This window comes from Amphiura filiformis, chromosome 19, assembly GCF_039555335.1.
Source record: "Amphiura filiformis chromosome 19, Afil_fr2py, whole genome shotgun sequence".
In the NCBI taxonomy this organism is placed as follows: Eukaryota; Metazoa; Echinodermata; class Ophiuroidea; order Amphilepidida; family Amphiuridae; genus Amphiura; species Amphiura filiformis.
In genome coordinates, this window is record NC_092646.1 from 54,097,308 (window position 1) to 54,120,790 (window position 23,483).

A 23,483-nucleotide genomic window follows, 5' to 3' on the forward strand; every position below is an offset into this window, starting at 1 on the left:
TAAATAATAGTACAACTCATTGTTACTAATGTCAAACTTGTCAAAGTGATTGTGATTGTATCACACAAGTAAATGAGAGCATGATATAGTGTCCGCTTCATTTACTTACGTCATCAGCCCGCTGCCTTGAAAATTAATTTCGCTTCAAACGGGGAAGAACGCGTACGAGCCCGAACTTTACCCACACAATTTAAATTGCAACGAGTGGCAACTTGTAATGTAATAATTATTCTGTTCGAATGAAGATAAACTTCTTTTTGCAATAGATCTGCCCTTAACCAAGCAGAAGGCAAATATCTATATGAGGTATAAAACATTATCTATAATTATGTATCCGTATACATACGCTTTTCTTATAACAATATTAATATGTATAAAAACAGGATACACACACAAATCGACCGACTTTATTCGGTATATCAAGGTGAATGTGTACAATCAGGCTACATGCCAGCAACATTATGCCAAAGCAAATGATCATTTCGTACTTTTGTTTAATGCACATCGATTATTTGTGTATTTACATATTTTTTGAGGAAGAGCCTTATAGTGAATCCTGTATGAAAATTCATGTTCAAAACTAGGAAAAACCAATAGGCTACTACCAACTTTCAGTCACAATTATAAGCCAAAGACTGATTAAAAATATACAGCGCCCTCAATCTCCATAGACGTTCGGGTAAAAATGATAAAGAAAGTCAACGTTATTTCAACATGTTTCTTATAACACAGTTTGTTGTGCAATATTTCACTATAGAGGTTGTGCATAAATTATGACGTGTCATACCGTAAATGGCGGACTTCTCAAATGCATTCAACAAAAGCATGATTGCAACATGATGCAGTCATGGTCCATGGCAAAGGCGATTCGACCTTTGTGGCATTAAACCCAGTTAACAGGAAATTAATCCAGTAAATCGATTCAGTAAAGCAAATAAGCTCATGCATTCGATCACTAACGGCAACCAGCTTCGGTCGATTACCCCAGCTGCAGCGTGTGTAAACTCTAATTTGCATAGAGGCTGTACGTGAAATTATTGATTGGCTCCAAACAAAGGATTTGAACCGGTGCACGTAATCATGGCGCAGTGCAGTCCATTCAATCAAATGTTGTCATCAACCTATTTGATCGCAGTGCATTGTTATGTGTGTGAGACGAACTGTCGCGGTTGATTGCAATCAAACAAACGATGTCTTATGTATTACTTTGTTCCGTGATGAAAATCGTGATGTTTTATTTAATCACTCTCGAAAAATGTATTTCTTTTGTAGGCCTATTACTTTGTTTTGTGATGAAAATCGTGATGTTTTATTTCATCACGCTCTAAACAATAATTATAGTTACATGCATTTCAAGAAAAAAATCTTATTAAAACGGTAGGCCCTATGTTGTTTAGAAAAATGTAGAAAGTGTGATGATGATGATGATGATGATGATGATGATGATGATGATGATGTCTCCAAAAGTGTCCCGGTTTGTTTTTCTTGCCCTAAATCGTGCGTATCTATTAATAAGGCACTTCAATAATCAATAATCAGTCCCGTGACGGCCTCCACTAACTAGCTACTAACTTGGGTTTATGGGCGCTGATATTTCATGTTCACTGTCACTTATTTATCAGAAAAGTGCGACCCTTTGTCAATCACCTACAGTACTATATAAGAAACTCATCATGATGATTGCCAGAGAATAGTTAAAATGTAGCTTGTACCGTTTTTTGTGGCATCCTTCAGAAGTGAGCGGTCCGATACCAATATTTTCGGTCAAATCTCCATTCAATTAACACGGGGAGTTGGCTAGCTATGCCTTGCCCTCACTCATATTTTACAAAAGTGCGACTATTTCTGAACATCTAACCTAGCTGTAATTTTAGGTCATGTTAGAGAAATATATTTGCTAGAAGTTTGGAGAATAGCTAACATATTGGCTGGTTATTTTTTACACAGTGATGTTAACTAGGCAAGTGCCCATTCTTCCAACGTACATCATTTGTAAAGGTCACGCGTCAATGGTGAGAGCACTGTGTATTGTGTATAGGAAAACGGACAGTAACTGCAGTATGATCTACCGCGACAGTTCGTCTCACACATATAACAAATGCACTAGAATCAAATAGGTTGATGACAACATTTGATTGAATAGACTGCACTGCACCATGATTACGGTGCAGGAAACCGGTTCAAATCCTTTGTTTGGAGCCAATAGATAAAAGCATTATAATGCTATAGTCAAGACTAATTTATTTACTTATAAACTAAAGTCGTGTTCACACGGTCTGACCTAAGTCCCTTAATACCGGTAATAAGTCAATATTACTATTGCCAGTTATAAGTCGCTTATTACCGGTAATAACTCAGTTATATCCGACTGTGTGAACACGACTTAACCTTCTCTTTTTAAAGCAGGAGCGAGCCCGCTTTCAATAATTATTGAACTGACTATATTTACTGGAGTTGTCAATCATTTGAATACCATGAATACGTAATGAGACCAGGTAATGTCAGCAGTAGTGTTAAAGTAGTTACACCTTTAATATGCTACTAAGTACTAGTATTTACATGTAACCTTCGAATAAAATGGTCTAAACGAAACAGTGCACGAAACAGGCAGGTGTTGATGAAATCAGTGAAAACTTATGCTATTTACGTCAATGTGCCACAGGAATTCAACCAGTATGTCGTCTGTTTGCCTTTTCCCTGCAAAAATAAATCATGGTAAAATGTTAGAAAAATATACAGGTACATTTGTGTATATCGATCCGGGAAAGTATAGGTCAGCAGTAGTAAGACACAACAGCGATCAAAAAAGACAACAGACCATCATAAGTGCTTGAACTTACATCCGTTCGCCATAATTTGCCCACCCTGTTTAACCACACGGTCTGATCATGTAATTGTTTGTTTGTTTGTTTGTTTGTTTGTTTGTTTGTTTGTTTGTTTGTTTGTTTGTTTGTTTGTTTGTTTGTTTATTTATTTATTTATTTATTTATTTATTTATTTATTTATTTATTCATTCATTCATTCATTCGCCCGAAGCCAGGTTAATCCCAATAGTACTCATATCAGAGGCTACTAAATTTAAGGGACGCCATCCGGATATGATGGGACAGGGATATGGGAAGAGGTCCGATTTTAGATTCAAACCCTCACATGCTATCATTGGCTTTCTGTCAGACACTTCTATCGAGTAAGTCTTATTCCCTATCCCCAAGAAACATTAATAATTTAAATAATTTTAATGTACATGTCTTTGCGTTTAAAACTAGCTACGAAAGATACACAATTATATCGTTTTAAGCAACACAAAGTGAATCAATACCTTCATTTCTACATAACCTCTCAGTTCGATGTCAAATGTATCATATGTATCCAGAATCTCCTTCGTCGAATTGCTTATATGGATCTTCAGAGCTGTTAAATCGTAGAAATTATGAAAAATGTCGTTTCATTAAATTTCATACACTCTTAGATAGCGAGAAACAACATTGTGCGTTTATTCTCAGCCATCTGAGACCTGCACAGTATTGGAAGGAAGGAAGGAAGGAAGGAAGGAAGGAAGGAAGGAAGGAAGGAAGGAAGGAAGAGCAACCAATCAGAGCAACCGTTAGAAAAATGCGAACGATTGATTGTGTTTATAATGCACGGGCGCGCACTTTCTTGCGGGTTGATGCATTTATTTTTGCCTGTATTTTCCAACATTTTTAGAGATAATGGATTTTTGTTGTCATGTACGAAATAGGTTAATAAATGCGTATCACTTGTTGCCCGAGAAATTAAAAAAGAGCGAGTTGTTCCATCGCCTGCACCACTGAGTTCCCAGGTTCACGGGTTCAAGCCCCGGCCGTGCACTTAGTTTATCCCGATCCATGTTCACTCTCGCAGGTTTTTGGTTAACAAAAACATCCTTCAACCAATGGAATTTGGGGAGCTGCACAGATAATTGGTGGATGTTACAAACTAAGTTTAGGATAGGTTTGCGCCGAGTTTGGCTGCAACCAGCCTAGTTGATGCGATCGGATTTTGATGATTTATCAGTTGCAGCGAAATTACAGCGCTTTGAATCCTCTGGAAAAATGTAAATTCAAAATGTATTCATTATTTACTTAAATTGTGCAAAATAATGCACCTGTACTGAAATGTTGATGCGTATAATGCACTCCCCCTGCGTGGCTCGTGTATTAGATGCATCAGCACCTCAGTGCGCGTGCATTATTTCGTACAGTTTCACCCCAACAAGTGATACGCATTCATTAACCTATTATAAATATAGGTTGTTGCCGCCAAATCAAAATCTATGTGTTTGTTAATTGCAGGCGTAAACGATTCCATTAAATGTCTACACAGAATGCTAGCCTTTCTTGAAGATTTGAGTTATGCCATTTTTGCGAAGTCAAACCGCTTCTTTTTCTGTGAGTCTACAATACACGTAAGCTGTCACAAAACCTAATTTGGTTGAAAGTACAAAGGGAGATGTTAATGGAGACAAATAGGATATGAATAATTACTATCAGATTCTTTTTTTTCTTCTTATTTTTAATTGTTATTGTTTACAAACCTTGTCCATTTGATTCCATTCTCGACGCAGTATTGACAGTGTCTCCAAACAAACAATATCGCGGCATTTTGAGTCCCACTACGCCAGCTGCACAAGGACCTGTATGATATCAAAATATAAGAATAATAATGTTAAATCCCTGAGAGTGGAACGCCGATCAAGAAAAATAAATGATTTATTATTTAAATATAAACTTGAAATATTAGGCCCGTGATCTGATCGGCATATTCACCCCCCCCCCCCCATTTACATCATTCAGATATAAGAAGTATGGAACAATTATTTTAAATTAATATAAATATGTGCTACTGGGTACTGGGTATCAGCAATCTTAATTTTCCAAGAGTAACCTTAACAATTTAATAAGAATATATTTTCACGTTTACTTACCAGAGTGAATCCCAATGCGAAGCTGCATTACGTGATCTGGTCGATGCCTAATTCTAAAGGAAGCGACTTTCTTAACAAGCGCCAATGCCATTAAAGCAATCTCCTTTGCATGATCGTCGCCATTTCGTATTGGTAGACCAGATACAACCATGTATGCATCCCCAATGGTTTCAACCTAAAAGTAGAAATAAATAATGACAATACTTATAGGGGCTGTGCAATAATTATGAGGGTTAAATTGTGGCGGGTGGGGGAGGGGCGCAAGAAGTTTTTGGCCAGCCGAGCAATTTTTGCCAAGCAAAGAGGGGGTGGGGGAAGCAATTTTTGGCATACATTCATAAGGCGCCTTTTAAATAAGACGCTCTAAAAAGGCTAAGGAAAACAGTACGGAAATGCTTAAATATGCAAATTTCCTGGTCGCTGCGTTCGTATTATGTATCTAAACCATTTAAGGGTTGCAAATTGGGATACCAATTTGGCATGTGCAAAAGAGGGCAACGTTTTTTGGCAGGCTGAGAGGAAGGGCAAACGTTTTTTGGAAGGCCGAGAGGGGGCGGGTGGATGGAGGCAGACATTTTTTGGCACGCCGTTTGGAAATTCCCACCCCCGGGCAGGCTCATAATATTCCTAATATAATAATGAAATAGCGTGGATTGTGCATTCAAGTGCAAACACTATTATACACTATTCCAGTGAGCGACCGCGTACTCTCATCTTCGGGCACAAATTTGAACGCGGCAAATGTTAAAATCCGACCGACCACACGGGCGTGAGAGTTTGGTTCACTTGTTGGATATCGAGGAGGATTTATTTGCGTCAGAAGATCATAAGGAGATTTTTCAATAATAATGTGACATTCATTATCTATAATAAATTACCGAGTTGCAAAACTTTTCGTGATAAAAACTCGAACGGTGGTGATGCATTTGCCAATGTCACTTTTGCAAATCTAATCATTCACCGAGTTACGCTGCATATCCAGGGACCTCAAAATAGTGAGCATCAGTTATTATATACTTCATTAATATATTCTTGTTCATTGATTGGTTAAAAGTGGATCACATGACCAAAAATAGTTCTACCATCAGTATTCCTATCCGTAAATAGTACCTCTAAGCCGTAAATAGTATTTGCAATGTCCCGGATGAGCCGTAAATAGTACATCCAAGCCGTAAATAGTACTTTTGACCATGCCTTCCGCGTGCGCGCATTTGATGCGACGGAACAGTTCACGCACGCGAAACTGCCATAGCGTGATTTCTCGCTGCTGTAATTGGTTAGCCCGATTTTAGCCTATTCGATTTTTTGAAGGGAAAAATATAGGTTGTGCTTAAATTGGTTGTGCTGTTCACTCAGGATAGAAGCTGGAGATTCAAAACGTCAAATAATTTTCTTTTAACCAATCAATGAACAAAGAACATATTAATGAAGTATATAAAACAAATATATACTGCATTTATTCGAAGTTCTGGTTAAAACTATGGTCCCTCGTTGAGATCAATTAATACTATTTTAAAATAGTACTATTGATCTCACCTCGGGCCCATAGTTTTAACCAGAACCTCTCATGGCAGTAATATATTTGTATCCTATGTCCGCCTAACAACTACATAGCGTCAACAACAAAATCTTGCGTCTTCGCGTATCAACACGCCGCGTCAAACAAAAAAACACGTATCATTTAGTTTGCGTCATCTCAAAAAGACGGGGAAATCAAAATGAGTGAGAAATGTGCCATGGGTTGGATTTAAATGGGTGACCGGCCATCAAACTTGGCATGGCAAAAACAGATAAGAGGCACAGTGGATAAGAGGGAGAAGAGGGATTTGAGCTAAAGGGGGAACAGTGGAAAGAACGGGAGGATAGGGAACAACACGGGAGGAGCAACAAAGAAGAAGTTGATTAAAATGAATTAAATGAAACGACTGATCAATGGGTAAAAAATTAGGGAGTTGGTAAAATTGTTCGCAATAAAAACTCGGAGGGTGGTGATGCATAATTTTGTACGGGTGACCGCTAGTATATAATAATAACGTAGCATTTACCTTGAAGACGTCAAATTCGTCAATTGTTTCGTCGAAACAGGTGTACAGATCATTCAGTAAAGTAACCACCTGCAACAAATTTAATTAACATTATATTGTAATGAAGGCTGGAAAGGCTAAAGGATTACGTGTAAAAAATACAGAATACATAATGTAGTTTTAAGACTGTCCATCTTGGTTCCAAGCTGGATTGTGCTCATTCGTCACGAAGAAGAATAAGGCGGATGGAACAAAGACTAACATCTGATCTGGTCAATAGAGGGCGACGCGCTTGAAATTTAATGGTCACCGGGTCCTAATGCTTACTTCGATACAGCATTCTTTTGATTTTGACTAAAATAAGGTTAACATGCTATTGTATTTCGGTGCTTCCCAAATATTATGGTTGCCAAAAACATATATTTTTGGTATTATTAAGGACCACTACATCTATATACTTTCAAAATGAGACTTTTTCGTGGTTAAATTAAGCGCGTTGCATGAACCTCAACATGCGGAAAAATCAGCATATTTCAAATTCACCTGTATGTTTTATACGACGTTGGTGTCCAAAACGTGAAATCGCAATGTCAATTTTTATACGGAAAGTATCGCACACATGTATGCTCATATTGTAAAATGGACACATTTCGAACATTTTCGTCTTCGCCTGCACGGTCATTTCAAACATGCAGAATCGTCAATGTTGGCTAACTACGGGACAGGAGAGTGGTTTTGAATAGCTACACCGGCGTATGATCACGGCGTTTGGAAATCGCAAGTTCTCTAATATTGTTTGCGAGTGTGGTTTGCTGCAAGAATAGCTAAATGTTTACCAGAGAAGTCTGTTCAAGGACCGCACAACCGAGAGCTACATTGATTGGTCGGATGCAATCTAAGTTGTCGCTTACACAAACGGTAAGGCATTGTGCATGGACGTGATATATAGAAAACTCGCCTGCCTGACCCAGGAACGGTAAAAGAGAAAGAGAATTTATAGGAAGTGGAAGGAAAACTCTCTAAAGATATGGATGATCCGTGTTTTGATTATAAATAGCATAGTCTACGTTACCAGTCGTTATCCGCGTACGTACCCAGAGGAAGGGTTATCTAGTTTTGTGACAAGTTGAACTTACTTCCAAAGGTTTGCTCCCTGCAGACAATGATGTAAAACCGACAATATCGCTAAAATATATGGTAACACAGCTGAAAGTCTCAGGGTCTACTGCTTCTCCTTTCTTGAGTTGATCAGCTACACTTCTGCGGTAGACGAGAAACATATTACCACAGGTTTAACGATAAGCACAATGTTTAAAAATGCACAATGTGCCTTACTTCATTTGTACTCGTACACAATGTAATTACACCATTTTATGAATATCAGTATGTTTAGATATTCCCCCACTTCACCACACGCCCCAATCGCGATGTCATAATGCCAATTTGCTTTGGGAACAACTTTGGTAACAAGTTTTGCCTATACGAGGCTAGCCGTAGCCAGCCTTATTGCTCCGTGTGGGCGAGATTTGTACATTTCGTCAAGCAGTTTTCACATCTCACACTTTTCCGCCCTTGTTTCAATTTTCCTTGATTTTTCTTCCACATGGATTAAAATTGAAAAATGCTCCAATTTTGATGAAAAGATCATTGTCAATTGAGTCCTACTGATGTTGACCTACGGGTACTTCTCTGAATTCTCCCGGGTGAATTCTTTATTCGATTGAGATAATAGTACCAACAATTTGAGACCATTTTCATCAAAATTGAAGCATTTGATCTCTTTCAGCCCCAGTGCCTCTTCAAAGTTAACCTTTGACCTTTTGGCTCATAACTCTGAAACGAGGTGGTCATGGTGGTGGGTTAAACTATACTTTTTTGAATTCTTAGGATCAGAGAAACATTTTGGTATGAGTTTTTAAAAAATTTGCCCAATTTTGAATTTTGACCCCTGTATAAACTTTGACCTTAGAAATCTTGAATTTCCCAGGGGTGACAATTCTACACCCCCATTTTGTACCACCTCTCATCTCATTTGATGGTTCACACCAGGCCAATTTACACTGATTTCAATGGGGCTAATAAGGTATTTTATTTTTTTTATTTAAGGTATTCATGCGGCCATATCTTGGGCCCTCATGATCCGATTCCCACCAAATTTGGACTGTGGATGTTTTTCATCATGTTCTACTGAAATATGGTCATATGACGTCACACTTCGGTACTCTATAGATTAATAATCAGCGAAGAAAAACACTTTACCTGGCAAAACCATATAAAACAATAGTTTGCAGCCGGACTATACCTACCTGGGTAACACCTGATACAAAAGCATCTCAGATCGTTTCTTTTCCTCCAGAAACGCCGATGTTCGTTCTTCTACGAGAGATTCTAAATTATTGGCATACTGCTCCATCCGTAATAATAAATTATCTAAGATACCACCAGACAAAGCTCCTCTAGAAAAGACCATTAAGTTGTAAATAATTACATTAATGTTGTTTTCCTTCTGTTTCTTATTAAATGCTAGTAAAACACGCTCACCTACAATGACCTACGGCCGACAAGAATTTCTTTTATATCTTCAAATATTTTGACACTCCGTCACTCTCAAATTACACAATTATCCACTCTTGTCATTTTTGTTTTTATGTTAGCTACTAATGTAATAACTAATCCCTGCAGGGAATAGGCTATTAACCGTGTTTTCACGTCAAGAGAGACGAATATTATAATTTAGTTCCTTGTTCCCGGACACAGAGAGTTACCTACGAATCCAAAATGATATTTATTTCTTCCTTGAATGATACGACGACATCGTTCATTTTTGCTCTTGCTTTCTTTGTAATAGAAAACTTACAAACTTTAAAAATTGAAATTCGTCAACTGGTGGCGCTCTTCATGTTATGGGGACGCGGATATCAAAGACCGACGTACATTTCCAATTTGTTCATTCTATTGTCGTTAAAAGGACAGGTCTATTGCAAAAACAACATCATATCATTGGCAAGCTAATATTATGAGAACAATGAAAATGAGTCCTTTTTTGAGAAAATAAGACGTTTAAAATTTATATTCCGCAAAAACCAACTTAAGCGATGAGTTCCTTCGAACGAGACAGAAGTGACGTCATGAAATGACTGTGCCTGCTTTGCGCGAAGGGATTATAAACATTCTCAATGCACAGAACGTATACTGTTGTTGTTCACAGAAAAAACCTCTAAATTAAGTATTACAAATTTAATGGTTTTTAAACATATGGATAAAATCAGCCGCTTCTTTTTTATATATTAGTAAATTGTGATATTACAATTCATATGTATATCAATATCATGAGAAATATTAGGACTAAAAATAAATAAATAATTTGAGCTTAGAATTTCATCGTGATCAATCTGAGACAAGCATATAAACCGTGTTAAGTCCACAAACTCATGTATCTGATTTCCCTGTTCGATATTGTAATGCTAGTTTCAGGTGGATGAAATATTACAAAGCAAACGAATAGTAACAATACTGTGTGGGCTTTATTTCCGAAATGAGAACAATAGTCTGCATATTGTTATGCAGCATTGTTATGGTAAATAATAGTACAACTCATTGTTGCTAATGTCAAAATTGTCACACAAGTAAATGAGAGCATGATATAGTGTCCGCTTCATTTACTTACGTCATAGTCCGCTGCCTTGAAAATTAATTTCGCTTCAAACGGGAGAAGAACACGTACGAGCCCGAACTTTACCCACACAATTTCTCTTTTTTCAGGAGAAATACGCATAAAAAAATTGCAACGAGTGTCAACTTGTAATGTAATAATTATTCGCTTCGAATAGAGATAAACTTGTTTTTGCAATAGACCTGACCGTTAAGAGTATTCTCCCGATTTGTTAACCTTTTCAATCAATTACTAAGAGACTAGAGAACATTTTACATGTGCTTGTGGATCTCGGAATGTGGCTTTATAAGTCCCTTTCAATTGTGGTTTTACAATAACATGATTGATAACATACTTGGTACATTTCCTTAAGTCGCTAAGTATCGTAGATGCCGATGGTCTATCATGTGGATTCTCCGCCCAGCACCGTTCTATTAATGACCTCAGAAGTTTGTTGTCGTTGCAAGCATCGGGTGGAATAGAGGGTCTGAATGGCGGACTCTGCTTTGCCTTAACTTGAGCTAAAATACCTGCCATGTTAATATAATATACAAAATAATTTAGAAACGTAACGCAGTTCAGATTAACGTTTTCGACTAAGCAATTAATATATACATATTATACTTTTCTAAAAGAAGTTGCTTGAAAGTAACGCTTGAAAAATCTATGTGCAAATTACGGACCAACGACAAAAAGTCCTACATTTGTACTTCAAATGTTAACCCAAGGTATGGATTTAATAGGAGACACTTTTTTGAAGAAAAAGGTCACATTAGATTTGTAATAGGTAATGATTTAAAGGAGTATTTCGTAATCCTAACATCCACTTTTTATGACATTTTTCAGTAGATATCCTCGAAAAAAGCTTATTCCCGAAATTTCAGTTGATTCTGATTTTGCGTTTGCGAATTATGCATGATAATGTGTATTACACTGCTGCATAGACCACTGTGTTAATTTCGTTCTGGTGTACCAAACCGTAATTCAAATTTGACCATATTTCTGCTAAACGAATTAATCTGCAAGAAATCTTTGTACATTATAATAATCTCAACTTGTTTTGAAGAAAAGTGGTGGATGAAGCTGTAGATCACGAAATGCCCCTTTAAGACTTCCAGACAGTTTTGATTTATTTACGTGAAGAGATTGAATAAAATACGTTACCCGGAACTTCCATTTTCTGTCTTTCCGTATCAAACGGGAGGCCACGAGTAACAATTTCTTGCATAATTATTCCAGTTCCGTAGATATCGCCCTCTTTTGTTGGCTTTAAGTCAGGTTGCCTTAAATGTTCTGGTGCTTTCCACAAAAGTTCTGAAGAAATTTAAATTAGCAAAAACAGTTTTTCAATCAACTTTAGGAGCAGATTATATTTATTCCAGTTGAAAACATAAGGCGACTAAAATAAAATCTATTTTTAAAGTAACCTGAAAGTGAAAACACACTGATTGGTTTGGCTAAATATTTTCATATATACGCTAACTAAAACAGGTTAATGATTGTTAATAGAGACTTTGCGAAATGAAGTTTGAAAATTTACTTTAACTGGAACGGCAACTTCAGAAATATCGATTGGATTTCTTGCTCAAATTTACTCCAACGCGAACGTATGGTTGGTTACTGCAACAACAGCGTCTTGTCGCTTAAACTCGGGACATGTGTATCAATGTGCGTTCAAAAGAAGGGCTTGTGTAAGAGCTTGTAACCGACTACATCAAAATGTCTCTCTTTTGTTTAGTCAAGTGGTTATTAGTCCCACTTCAAGACAAAAGACTCTACCTTAAGAGCTTCGTTTGAGTAAACATGAATGAACTCGCGATACCACTCAACATGTATTATGTCGGGACCCAGCGTTAATCTCCTTATCATATTATTTTGAAACTAGCTATACGTTTCAATTTATATTCTTACGATATTTATAGGCCTATAGGCCTATGTATTATTTAATAAAGGCTCGTCGGCTTTGTCAATTTCATATTCCAATTTACTACGCAAAGCCTAATGAAATACATATTCTTTATTTCTTTCCCCTCCTTCTGAATCTCTCTCCCCTTCCCCACCTGTTTCCCCTTCCCTACCTTCTCCATATTTCCCCATCCTTCTCCCCTCTATATGTACCCGCTCTCTCAAACTTGTCCCTCATATAATTACCCACTCGCACTCCTGTTTCCCCCTCCCCAGTGACTTTGTCAGAGTTTTTCTGTAGGAGGGCGTGGGCCGATTCTCAAAGGGAAACGTTTTTACAAAAATGGGCTTAAAATGGCAGAAAAAGGCCTAAAAGCGTAAAATATCACGGCGGCCAGCATCCAAAAGGGGAGGGTCAAGAAGGAAGACAAGATGTCCCACGGGGGAGCTCCCCTCCCCCTTGGCTACCGGCAAAGTACCTCCCTGTCCACTTCCAATGCCCTCCCTCTCCTCCTCCCTACCCCTCTCTTCCCAGCAAACACAAAAACGTTTTAAAAACGTTATAAATAAGTTATGTTTTGGCTTTAGGTAAAAATGTTTTAATAACATTAAAATGTCGGGTTATAAAAAGGTCATGAAAACGTTTTAAAACGTTTTATATGAAAACACACTACAACAATATTTTTAAATGATTTTAAAAATGTTATTGTAAACTATTTTCGCAAACGTTTTTTGCCAAATATTTTGTCAACACTTAAATAACATTATGTTAAAATATTTGCACTCAGCAAAGACAGAAATGTTCTTAAAATGTTTTATTCAAAACGTTTTAATAACATTTAAATGTCGGGTTATATAAAGGTCATGAAAACGTTTTTAAAACATTATTGCAAATATTTTGGGCAAACATTTTTCGCAAAATATTTTTTCAACCCCAAAATAACATTCTGTTTAGAATGTTTTGTATCAAGTTTTCACAAATGTTTTTGGAATGTTATTAAAACTTTTTATACCCTTTATATAACCCGACATTTAAACGTTTTCTGTCAAACATTTTGTGTTTGTTGGGCAGTAGATTATCAAAAAATGTTTTTAAAAGTTATGAAAACGTTTTATACCCTTAATAAACCTTTATATAACCCGACATTTAAACGTTTTCTGACAACCTTTTATAACCTTTTGCGAATGATGTCGAAAACGTTTTGTGTTTGCTGGGTTACCAGTCATAACCTATGACATGTTATATATAAAAATGTTATGCACCTGCTTTACTCTTCCAGAAGTATCGTATACTGCTGGCTCAAGTAAAACCAGGCCATTTTTACGGGAACTTAATCCCCTTGGCGTTGAAGTCAAGCCAAAACCTGGTTCCGCAAACTGATTTGGTGTACGTCATGAGCACACACAAAAGTATATATCAAGTGTGACGTTTTGATCTAATTCAATCAATAATTTTCAGCACCATGTAGCATGTTTTTTACCCAAACCAAATTAGATTTCCAATAATTGGTCTACTAACTAGATAATACGTAAGTGGTAATTATGTAGTCTATGAGGAAATATGCAAACTATTGTTCTAAATTATGACGTATTTTCATCATAATTTACGGCACACTGTAGATTCTCGCGTTAACTTTTACTTCAAGCGGCTTTAATGGCAGAGTGGTTTTGAATACATAATCCTCTATAATCCTCTAGACATTAAAGTTTGTGGTTTCAACAAAGTCTCTATTTTAGCCCAAGCAACGTCATAAAATTGCGTGTCTGTTTGTTGTTCTTGTGTGGGTGGAGTGGATGGGGAGCTATGGGGTGTATGTGTGGATGGGGGTGGAAGTGTAAGAAATTATGCGCGTATTGTATAAACTAAGGTTTTTCTTATATGCAAACAGGATATATATACTTAGTAGAAAAAATGGTAGTCATGGAATTACTGGATAACGACAAGCACTATTTATTAATTACATTGTCTACATTCAAAGACACTTACTATTTGCAGCAGCAAATTCATCATCGTCGACATTTTCCATTCCGCCTTTCAAGACATCCAACCCAAAATCGGTCAATTTCAATACAAAGCGACTGTCTACAACACAATTTGATGAGCTCAAGCTGCCATGATGATCCAATACGCTGCTATGGATATATTGTAGTCCCTTTAAATAAAGACGCACAACTTTCATGAAAAGGTAAACAGCAGGCGCGTACTGGGGAGGGGGATGGTGGTGCGGAATATCCGAACAAAAAACCTAAATAATTTCACACAACTATAATCAGTCGGTAGATATTTTCGTTGTCAACTTTCGAATGAATCACAAAAAAGAGGAAGAATAATTGATGGAACATAATATAATGCAGGCGTGGGAATGCTCATCCAAACCATCACTTCAAGTGATATCAGGCTTAGGTATCACCTGAGGGATAGGGATTAGGGTTAACCCTAATCATGAGATCACCTGAGGTGGTTGATATTTTAGATGAACCTTTCCATATGTCTGCTAACCTACGGTATATGGATAGTAAGTGAAAAATCATTTTTCTTTCGCAATTATATTTTTGGTCAGTAATATTTATCTTATTTTGGTAACGATTTAATTTCACTCACCTGGAATACATCTGTCATGAGGGATATTTTGAAAGTCCAGTCTAGCTTCAAAGCTTCATTCTCCAATATGTCCTGAAACATTACCACAATTAAATTCATTATTATATTTTATTAATATGTAAACGTTGAAGTGTTTCTAATAAAGCTTAAATCAAAATGTATTTTCATCTTCGTGCATAAAACATCCGTGGCAATAATATCGTAGTTTGCAAAGCCTAATTTTGATTTGATTCTCTTTTCGGTAACAAACGAACAATACCTGAAGGCTTCCTTTAGGGCAATACTCCACAATAGCTGCAATATTGGGACTATCAATACACGCACCGACAAATCGTACAACATTGGTGTGTTCTACTCGCCGCATCTATAAACAAAATGATACAATACATTAGCGAGAAAAACCTAGTTTAAATAATACTGCGCACAAATATTATCCGTACACAAAAGCAATATCTTACAGACACTCAACTTACAAAATTTCCCATCTATTGATTACTTCGATAATAATGATGCTAATAGTAATTAAATAAATAAATGTACATACATTCATCATTTCCTTTAGGAGATCTCGTGTTATGTCCACTTTTTGTTTCTGAATGCGCTTCACAACAACCATTCTACCCTGAAAAACAAAGGTTTATGCGAAACGAATAACCAGGACAGGTTCAACTAGGGATACCATAATATCTTTATTTGTATGATATGGCTCAACATAATTATAAACTGCATGGTCACTATTATATTTTAAAACACCGATCAGCTTACTTAAGGTATGCCACACCGACCGCAGGCTGGACCAACTTTGTCAACTTAAAAAATTTATACAAGAAAGTAATACACAATTTAGCCACCCCCTATTTTGAAGACAACATTTCGAACCTCTGCCGCAACCTTTTCAAGGCAAGCTGAAATAGCATATAGAAGCCCAAGTATGTTCTGCACATTTGGTACCTCGTTTGTACCAATTAAAGGCTCACTAGGGTATCTTTACTTGGCTTTATTTACGAACCCATTCTAAAAGATACCTTAGGAAGTGAAGAAAAGAGACTGGGTCAATAAAAAGAAACGAAAAGATAAAATAATGAACCCGTTGAAAGCAACGAACAGGGGATTTAGGGGCTAGTGTACCTTTTCCTTGTTTTACGTACCCATTAAGGCAAATTTTCTTTAACTTTGTACGGCCCTCTAAGATCCTGGGCCCAGGAGTAACGCCTCCTTGCCGTTTGTCGACGGTATTGGTAACAAAGGCAAAAACGCAATTCGGTATGAAATGTCCTCCATTTTGTATGTCCTCCAATAAAAAGGATATCGAGGTATTTTTACTTGTCGCGCAACTTGACTAATGATTTCTCACCTGGTACATCGCCACGTTTGCAAAAACTTGGTTTTCCATTGCTTCGTCTACTGATCTCTCCAGCTATTCAATACAAATACATACAGGCTTCGTTATTTAATATATATTTATTTACCATGGTGCTCCAGGCAAATTTTCTCCACCGGGTAGTCTGACGATCGCTTTATGGCGTGATACCCAGAGTAACGACTCCTATTCCGGAAGTTTTATACTTTGGATTTTTATATGCTCTCCCTTTTTGGGATTTTAAATAGAGTGCTTAAAAGCACCCTATTTAAAAGATATGAATAAATGCTTTGTTACAATTACTTAAGCCAATGAATAAAGACAAACCGAAAGCAAGGGAATTTACCGGCACCTAATTCAAACTCACGACCTTCAAATCACGTAGACACTAAACGGATGCCCTCACCATTAGGCTACCAGCTCCCACTGATAAACGGTGGTTGAAACTGGGTACTAATGTAGGCAGTCGAGGTATACAATACCCGCAACTCAAATATTACTAAAGTACCGGAGATCATTACCGATGCTTAATCGTTTCCCTAAGTATAAAGTAGGTAATCATGGTAATGGGGATAGTCCGGCTACAAACTATTATTTTATCAGGTTATATTAGACCACCAGCTCCCACTGATAAACGGTGAATGAAACTGAGAATAATCATTCATTCAATCATTTTGACAATCCAAAACTTTAATATTAGCATGATGAAGTAGTACTTTCAGACTTACGTTTGATAATGATTTTAAAGACGCTCCTATGGACTTGCCAATATTTTTAAACATGAGATCATCCCACTTGATTTTCCATGACATATTGGAGAGCTCAGCGTCCATCTTCATCTTCCTGTAATACAATGGAGGGATAATAAAATACAAATGATAGATAAAAAAGATCACGACTGTAATCCCTTAAAATATTAGCTACATGTATCACACCGGGGTTAAGATACCATTCACTAGTTGATGTTGAGAATAGTAAGACTCGTTTTATTATGAATACCGTGGAATTCCATCTACAGGCATATATTAAGACACTAAACAAAACAAACAAATTGACGAATTAACTGAGACTAGTCAACTTCATACATACTTATAAATAAGAAAGCATATAACTATGCCAATGACTCCAAGTCCAGCGACCGCTATTCCGGCTATTGCTATAGGCGAAACAGTTTCTGTAAAAATTAGAATTAGTTTGCAATGAGCCACGTGCACTTGTAAAATGAGACAATTGATTTAAGGAAAATGGTTTAATAACAACAAGTCAATAACATTATGTAGTTTAAAAAATCACGTCGTTACCTTGTTGACGACAGAGCGGATTTTCATTTTCATATCCACAAAATGGAGTATCAGGTGGTGGTCCGTCTGCCCCTCCTGGCCAATGTATATCACCTTCAATAACAATTTGCCCCGTTGCCCCGTAATAACTTGCCACAACCTATGGTTATAATTTAATAATTGCATGTATTTTAAAAGACATATCAGTGAACGTAATGCCAGACGTTAACGACTGTTGTGCTAGCCCTCCTCATGATTCTCAATTTTTCAAATTCCAGGGCCATTTTATCTCGATTATTTGTAAGGAGTGTGCAACTATTGAAATTTGGCCCTGACAAGTATAATTATAGGAGATTTTGCATACAAAATATCTTGCCGCTTAACGTACGATCTTTTTTCAGAATATACCTTTATTTTTTCAAAACCGATTTTTTGGCATATTTGTAATACTTACACATGTTCCAACTTAAAATCTATAAGTAAACTGTCAAATTCGCCCTATTTGTAGTATCATAATTTTGAGATTTTGATAATAATTATGTCAGAACGATCGCAAATCGTAATCTCCTACGAAGCCAGTTTGGTTACGCTCCCTCCACATGTGGAGGGAGCGTAACCAAACTGGCTGCGTAGGAGACTAACTCTGAGGCTGCACTCGCCAGCCGACCTGATCAAAATAGTGCGAGATATTTCGAGTGATAGAGGTGAAGTTTACGATGTTGATATCAATGGATAGCTACTCTATTCCCCTTTACAATAACACCACATTTGAAGCAATCAGCTTGCTATCCTCTCACCTCAAAGTTTTCCTCTCTGAAGTCGTACAGTGAGTAATCAGCATCTCTGTCGCCGTTGGCTTTGATAGCTACTGTACCTCCTATTCCTAAAATAATAATATAAATTATATAACAAAATATGTACGTTATGTGCAGTGATTTCAACGCAATGGTGGTACCCACAATGACTCCATGACTTTGAGGTGTGTGTCTTTTGACGTGTTTACTTTTCCTTATTTCACATGCAAACGTCAACAACTCTTCCTATACCTTTGTACAGGAGCCAACCGTTGTTAATCCGTGATGAATCCACAGTCCAGTAGCGTATACGCGAACGCAAGGTTATGCGTACGCGTTACGCATGAGCGCGTAAAATTCGTCATGCTTGGAACGTATGCGTAAACATGAACTCTCTTATGTTGGCGGTAGCAGCTAAATATTACCGCTTTGTTCTTTAGTTTTATTGCCGATATCAACAGAGAAATACCGCGATCTTCTTGTAAGGTTGAGTTGTTTCGTTATTGAAAGGGATTCAATCATGTTTCACCGTTGTTTATAACCGATTAATAACTCGCGTCCGGCGCGTCTGCGTGTAGTATGGTCGTTGAACATTTTGACGCGGAAAAAATTGTTAACAAGCTGATTTTTGCACCAGACAATCAGAATACACTATAGAATAACATATCCAAAATCCGCAAAAATCCGCCATGGGGAATTTTTATTATCCAAATTTGTACATATCTATAACATTGATATCTTCATTCACACTGGAACCCAAGATGGCCGCCAAAATGGTCGCCACAATATATAATTAGCTGTATCTCAGCTTCTGAAGCAGATTTGATTACGATTTTAGTGTTTTAGAATAGGTTTTGGAGGTCATAGAATTGAAATATGTTATTATCTAAAACACTGCTGTCTTCATTCACACCAGAATCCAAGATGGCTGCCAAAATGGCCACCACCATATGACATTATTAGCTATATAGTGTTATAGATATTAGCTATAGCTTTGCATCTGAAGCAGATATAACAATGATTTTTGTGACTTTGAATAAATAGGGGACAAAGAATTCAAGTTTGTACATAATTATATAAAGCTCAACTGAAGTCTGCACTCACACTGGAATTCTAGATAGCCACCAAAATGACTAAAATTTACAGAATTAGCTCTCGCTATATAGCTACTGAAGATGATTTTAATCTTTGAATAGGTTCTGAGGAATAGGGGTCACAGATTGAAATTGTGCTATTTCTTTTAACGTTGAAGTTGCCCATCACATTAGAATCAATAATTGGCCATGTATCAGTGTCTGAAGTAATTACAAACCCTCAGTCACTGTTTTCGTCATAATTAATAGCCACTACTTCCACAAGAATTCCCGAAGGAGAGTTTACACTTGCATCAAACAAACTGAATCAACCTTTGGGATGCTCCATCCAAATCTGCCATGACTGGTGTTAATACATGTACTGCGTCAGAGAGTTTCCAACCCCATTGCTCTTGATCAAGCTCATTGGGTGTGAGCTTAGTCCAGAGCATTACTCACCCGCTTGCAAATGAATCCGCAGGCTGTGGAAATATGCTGCTCTTTTAGAAGATACCATAGTAATGAAATTGGCAAAAAGTGGTCCGTTTAGAACTAGAGAATCCTCTTCCTTGCCATCATTATAAAGATAACAAACAATACGATGCCAGCTTCACCAATTTGTTCTACTGTTGCCTCAGGATCACAATAGATAGACAAACGTATCCAATTCAAAGTTCTTCTTCATATCTACAAGACATTGAATGGTCTATCACCAATCTACCTTGAGGAATGCGTTCAAACCCACAAACCGTCACGGGACGGTCTACGCTCATCAAAATATCAGTGCTGCCTTACCATTCCAAGATCTCAGAAATGTATCGGTGATGGCTCCTTCAGTGTCTTCGGCTCACGCCTCTGGAATAACATACCACTCTCAATAAGATCTTCTCCATCTGTTGACATTTTCAAACGCTCGCTCAAGACACATTTGTATTAATCTGTTGTTTTTTTTGTGTAGTTTTTAATATTGCTTGTTGCATAAGACCATGTAGTGTTTAAGTTCTTATTTTGTAAAGCGCAATGAACATGTTTGGTATTGCGCTATAGTAAGCGCCGTATATTATTATTATTATTATTATTATTATGTAGTTCCTCTGGTTGAATTAGGATGCATGCTACTATCAATGGCTTCCAAATATCGACCTATCAACGAGGTCTTTTATTGATGGACCCTGTACGTAGCCATCAAAAACAACGCAACAGTTTCCATATCTTGATTACAGATGGTTGATTATTGCATTGCTACCATACATCTTTTTATTTTACTTTCTTACTGCAGTTAACCTGATGAAGAATGGCGCTGCCATCAAGATCATGCATAAGATGCGCCCTTTGCTCAGGAGATTCCACTCTATTTAGAAGGGCTTTGCTAGTTGTGCTTTCACTGGTTTATGTGTGAATTGTGGGAATTGTGGCAAATTCATATTCAAACTATGGAGTCATGTTGTCTTCCCTCTGTACTATATTTACAAGGCGTGAAAACATATGATTTGGCTCAACTGAAAGACTGCACTTGGCCACTTCTTTTAATGACGCTTCTGTTATATTCATAATTATTGTCAAGCGTTTTCTGAATGTTTGCCCCCAACAGCCTCTGTCTTGTCACAGTTGACGCCATCACTATCAGTAGCTTTTAAACCTGATGACAAAGAAGTCAGTTCATCTAGTTGCTGGTTCGATACTTGGAAGCAAATGTTCATATCGTGCACAATAGTACTGGATATGCTCATACATTGTAGTGACATGTACCCTTCAATCTGCCAGGCAAGACAATGTACTTTTGATGTACCACTGAGTTCAAGACCTTGCTAACAAAGCTGGTGAAGTAGTGACATCCCATCTCCTGTTCATTTGTGCAGTGAGTAGTTGTGACACCGTCTCTGCTGGCCATGGGAAAACTAAATTTACCTATGGTGATGCATCATGCACAATCCTGAGGCGAAAGTAGAACAAATTCAACAAATTGGTGAAGCCAGCATCAGATTGTTTGTAATCGTAATGTGATGGCAAGAAAGACGATTCTCTAAACGGTCCACGCTTCGCCAAATTCATCACTGTGGTATCCTCAAACAAGGTATCTCATAATGCACGGAAGCATCCACCTACTGTAAGAGCAGCATATTTTCACAGCCTCTGGGTTCATTTGCAAGCGGGTGAGCAATGCTTTGGGTTAAGCGCACAAGCGATGACTTTTCAAGAGCAATGGGGTTGGAAACTCTCTGACGCACCCAGTACATGTATTAACACCAGTCATGACAGATTTGGATGATCACCCCAAATCTTGCTTCAATTTGTTCGATGCAAGTGTAAGCTCTCCTCCAGGAATTTCGAAGTAAGTAACGGATGTTCGTCTTGCAAGACTTAAATCTGTTATAAGCTGTTATACCATGTGGGGATTGTACGGGAGAAAAATGCAGAATGCTGAGGAGATTAGACCTGTAGAATTAGCAACATACGTGACCCCTAAAACCTATTCCCTCAAAATGTTCAATGTTCAATGTTCAATTTATTTCACCGAAAATACATAACATGATAAATATACAAAACAGTTCATTGGTAGGAAAACCAAAAGAGAGCAAAGCTCGTTAAAATTGGCCACCTTGACATTTCATAAATATGCAAAGTAACATGAAAAACTTGCTACAAACAGTGGACAGGACAAAGTGCAGACAAACAGGACGAGACAGGTGCAAACAGAGTGTTGTTGGCTTATGTGATGGCAATATAATTCACATATTCATGATCAACTGGAAAAATATAATATTAACATGATTAATACCGAGACAATAAATGTAACTTAAACCCTTTCTTAAAAACATGTACTGACTTAATATTTTTCAACTCCAAATCCATCGAATTCCAATACAAAGGACCCTGTCTTCTGATAGTGTTCCTTGCTAAATCATATTTAAAATTATAAGGACGATATAGTAAAGAATTGCGAGTAGGATAATTGTGAATGGATCTGTTTTGAACAAAGTAATCTGAAAAAGTACCAGGAAGGTTGCAGTGAGAGTAATTATACATAAATAAACCAAGCGTTAATTTGTGGATGTCATGAATAGTCAAAGCATTGAACTTCTTAAATAATGGCGGAGTGTGTTCAAGCCAGTGGGAATTTGAGCAGATTCTCATAATTCGTTTTTGTTTTAGGTGAACAGTGTTAAGATGGATGTTGTTTTGATCTGCCCAAATCAAATTACAATACAAAATATGAGGTAACACTAAAGTGTTATATAAAGAAAATAACGTTTTGCAAGGAAGAAACTCTTTGAAACGGTATAAAATGCCACAGTATTTAGAAAGAATATTAACAATGTTAGCAGTATGCTTAGACCAAGTTAACGATTCGTCTAGGATAACGCCAAGGAATTTAGTATTGGCAACTCTGGAAACCTTAATACCATTTATACAAATATCAAGTTGATCATCCTCATACCTTCTATTACTGTGTCTATTTTTGAACATGATGAAATTAGTCTTATCGATGTTAAGTGATAACTTATTGCATTTAAACCATACAGAAAGATTTTCCAACTCAGTGTTTACAATAGTAATTAGATCAGAAAGATTTGGATGTGAGACGATGACATTAGTATCATCTGCAAAAGTTACAAAATTGAATTTGTCAGAGGAGAATACAATATCATTTAAGAAAATAATAAAAAGCAGTGGACCTAACACTGAGCCTTGTGGCACACCACATGATACAGAACGAAAAGATGATTTATGATTTTTGAAGACAACATACTGAGTTCTGTTCAAAAGGTAATTCTTGAACCACTCGAAGGCACTTCCTCTGATCCCATAGTGATTAAGTTTGGACAGGAGAATGTTATGGTCAATGG

General features: G+C 37.1%; 2 protein-coding genes across 2 annotated transcripts in view; both read right to left on the reverse strand.

Annotated features, from left to right (window-relative positions):
* Positions 1 to 1,749: 1,749 nt before the first annotated feature.
* LOC140141496 (atrial natriuretic peptide receptor 2-like) lies at positions 1,750 to 17,320 on the reverse strand. The gene is made up of 15 exons (XM_072163380.1): positions 17,217 to 17,320; positions 16,483 to 16,545; positions 15,673 to 15,750; positions 15,388 to 15,492; positions 15,129 to 15,200; positions 14,514 to 14,679; positions 11,786 to 11,935; positions 10,977 to 11,151; positions 9,276 to 9,425; positions 8,106 to 8,229; positions 6,991 to 7,059; positions 4,946 to 5,120; positions 4,556 to 4,654; positions 3,320 to 3,411; positions 1,750 to 2,697 (listed from the first exon to the last, which is right to left on the reverse strand). The coding sequence occupies exons 1-15, from the start codon at positions 17,298 to 17,300 to the stop codon at positions 2,644 to 2,646; spliced, it is 1,656 nt and encodes a 551-aa protein (XP_072019481.1). The 5' UTR covers positions 17,301 to 17,320; the 3' UTR covers positions 1,750 to 2,643.
* Positions 17,321 to 17,323: 3 nt separating this feature from the next.
* The window catches only part of LOC140140649 (atrial natriuretic peptide receptor 3-like), a 70,105-nt gene continuing 63,945 nt past the window's right edge, over positions 17,324 to 23,483 (reverse strand). Inside the window, exons 7-9 of the mRNA XM_072162405.1 lie at positions 18,566 to 18,651; positions 17,790 to 17,928; positions 17,324 to 17,331 (exon numbers count right to left, since the gene is read on the reverse strand). Coding sequence (XP_072018506.1) covers positions 17,324 to 17,331; positions 17,790 to 17,928; positions 18,566 to 18,651 — 233 coding nt within the window. The remainder of the gene's footprint in view (positions 17,332 to 17,789; positions 17,929 to 18,565; positions 18,652 to 23,483) is intronic.

Bases quoted from the DNA above. Each gene is read 5' to 3' on its own strand.
- LOC140141496 (XM_072163380.1), bottom strand. From the start codon at position 17,300: ATGTCATGGAAAATCAAGTGGGATGATCTCATGTTTAAAAATATTGGC. The intron at 14,680-15,128 runs GTGAGTGAAATT...CTTTATTTAAAG, and splicing joins TCATGACAGATGTATTCCAG to GGACTACAATATATCCATAG. The intron at 4,655-4,945 runs GTAAGTAAACGT...GATATCATACAG, and splicing joins TCGCATTGGGATTCACTCTG to GTCCTTGTGCAGCTGGCGTA.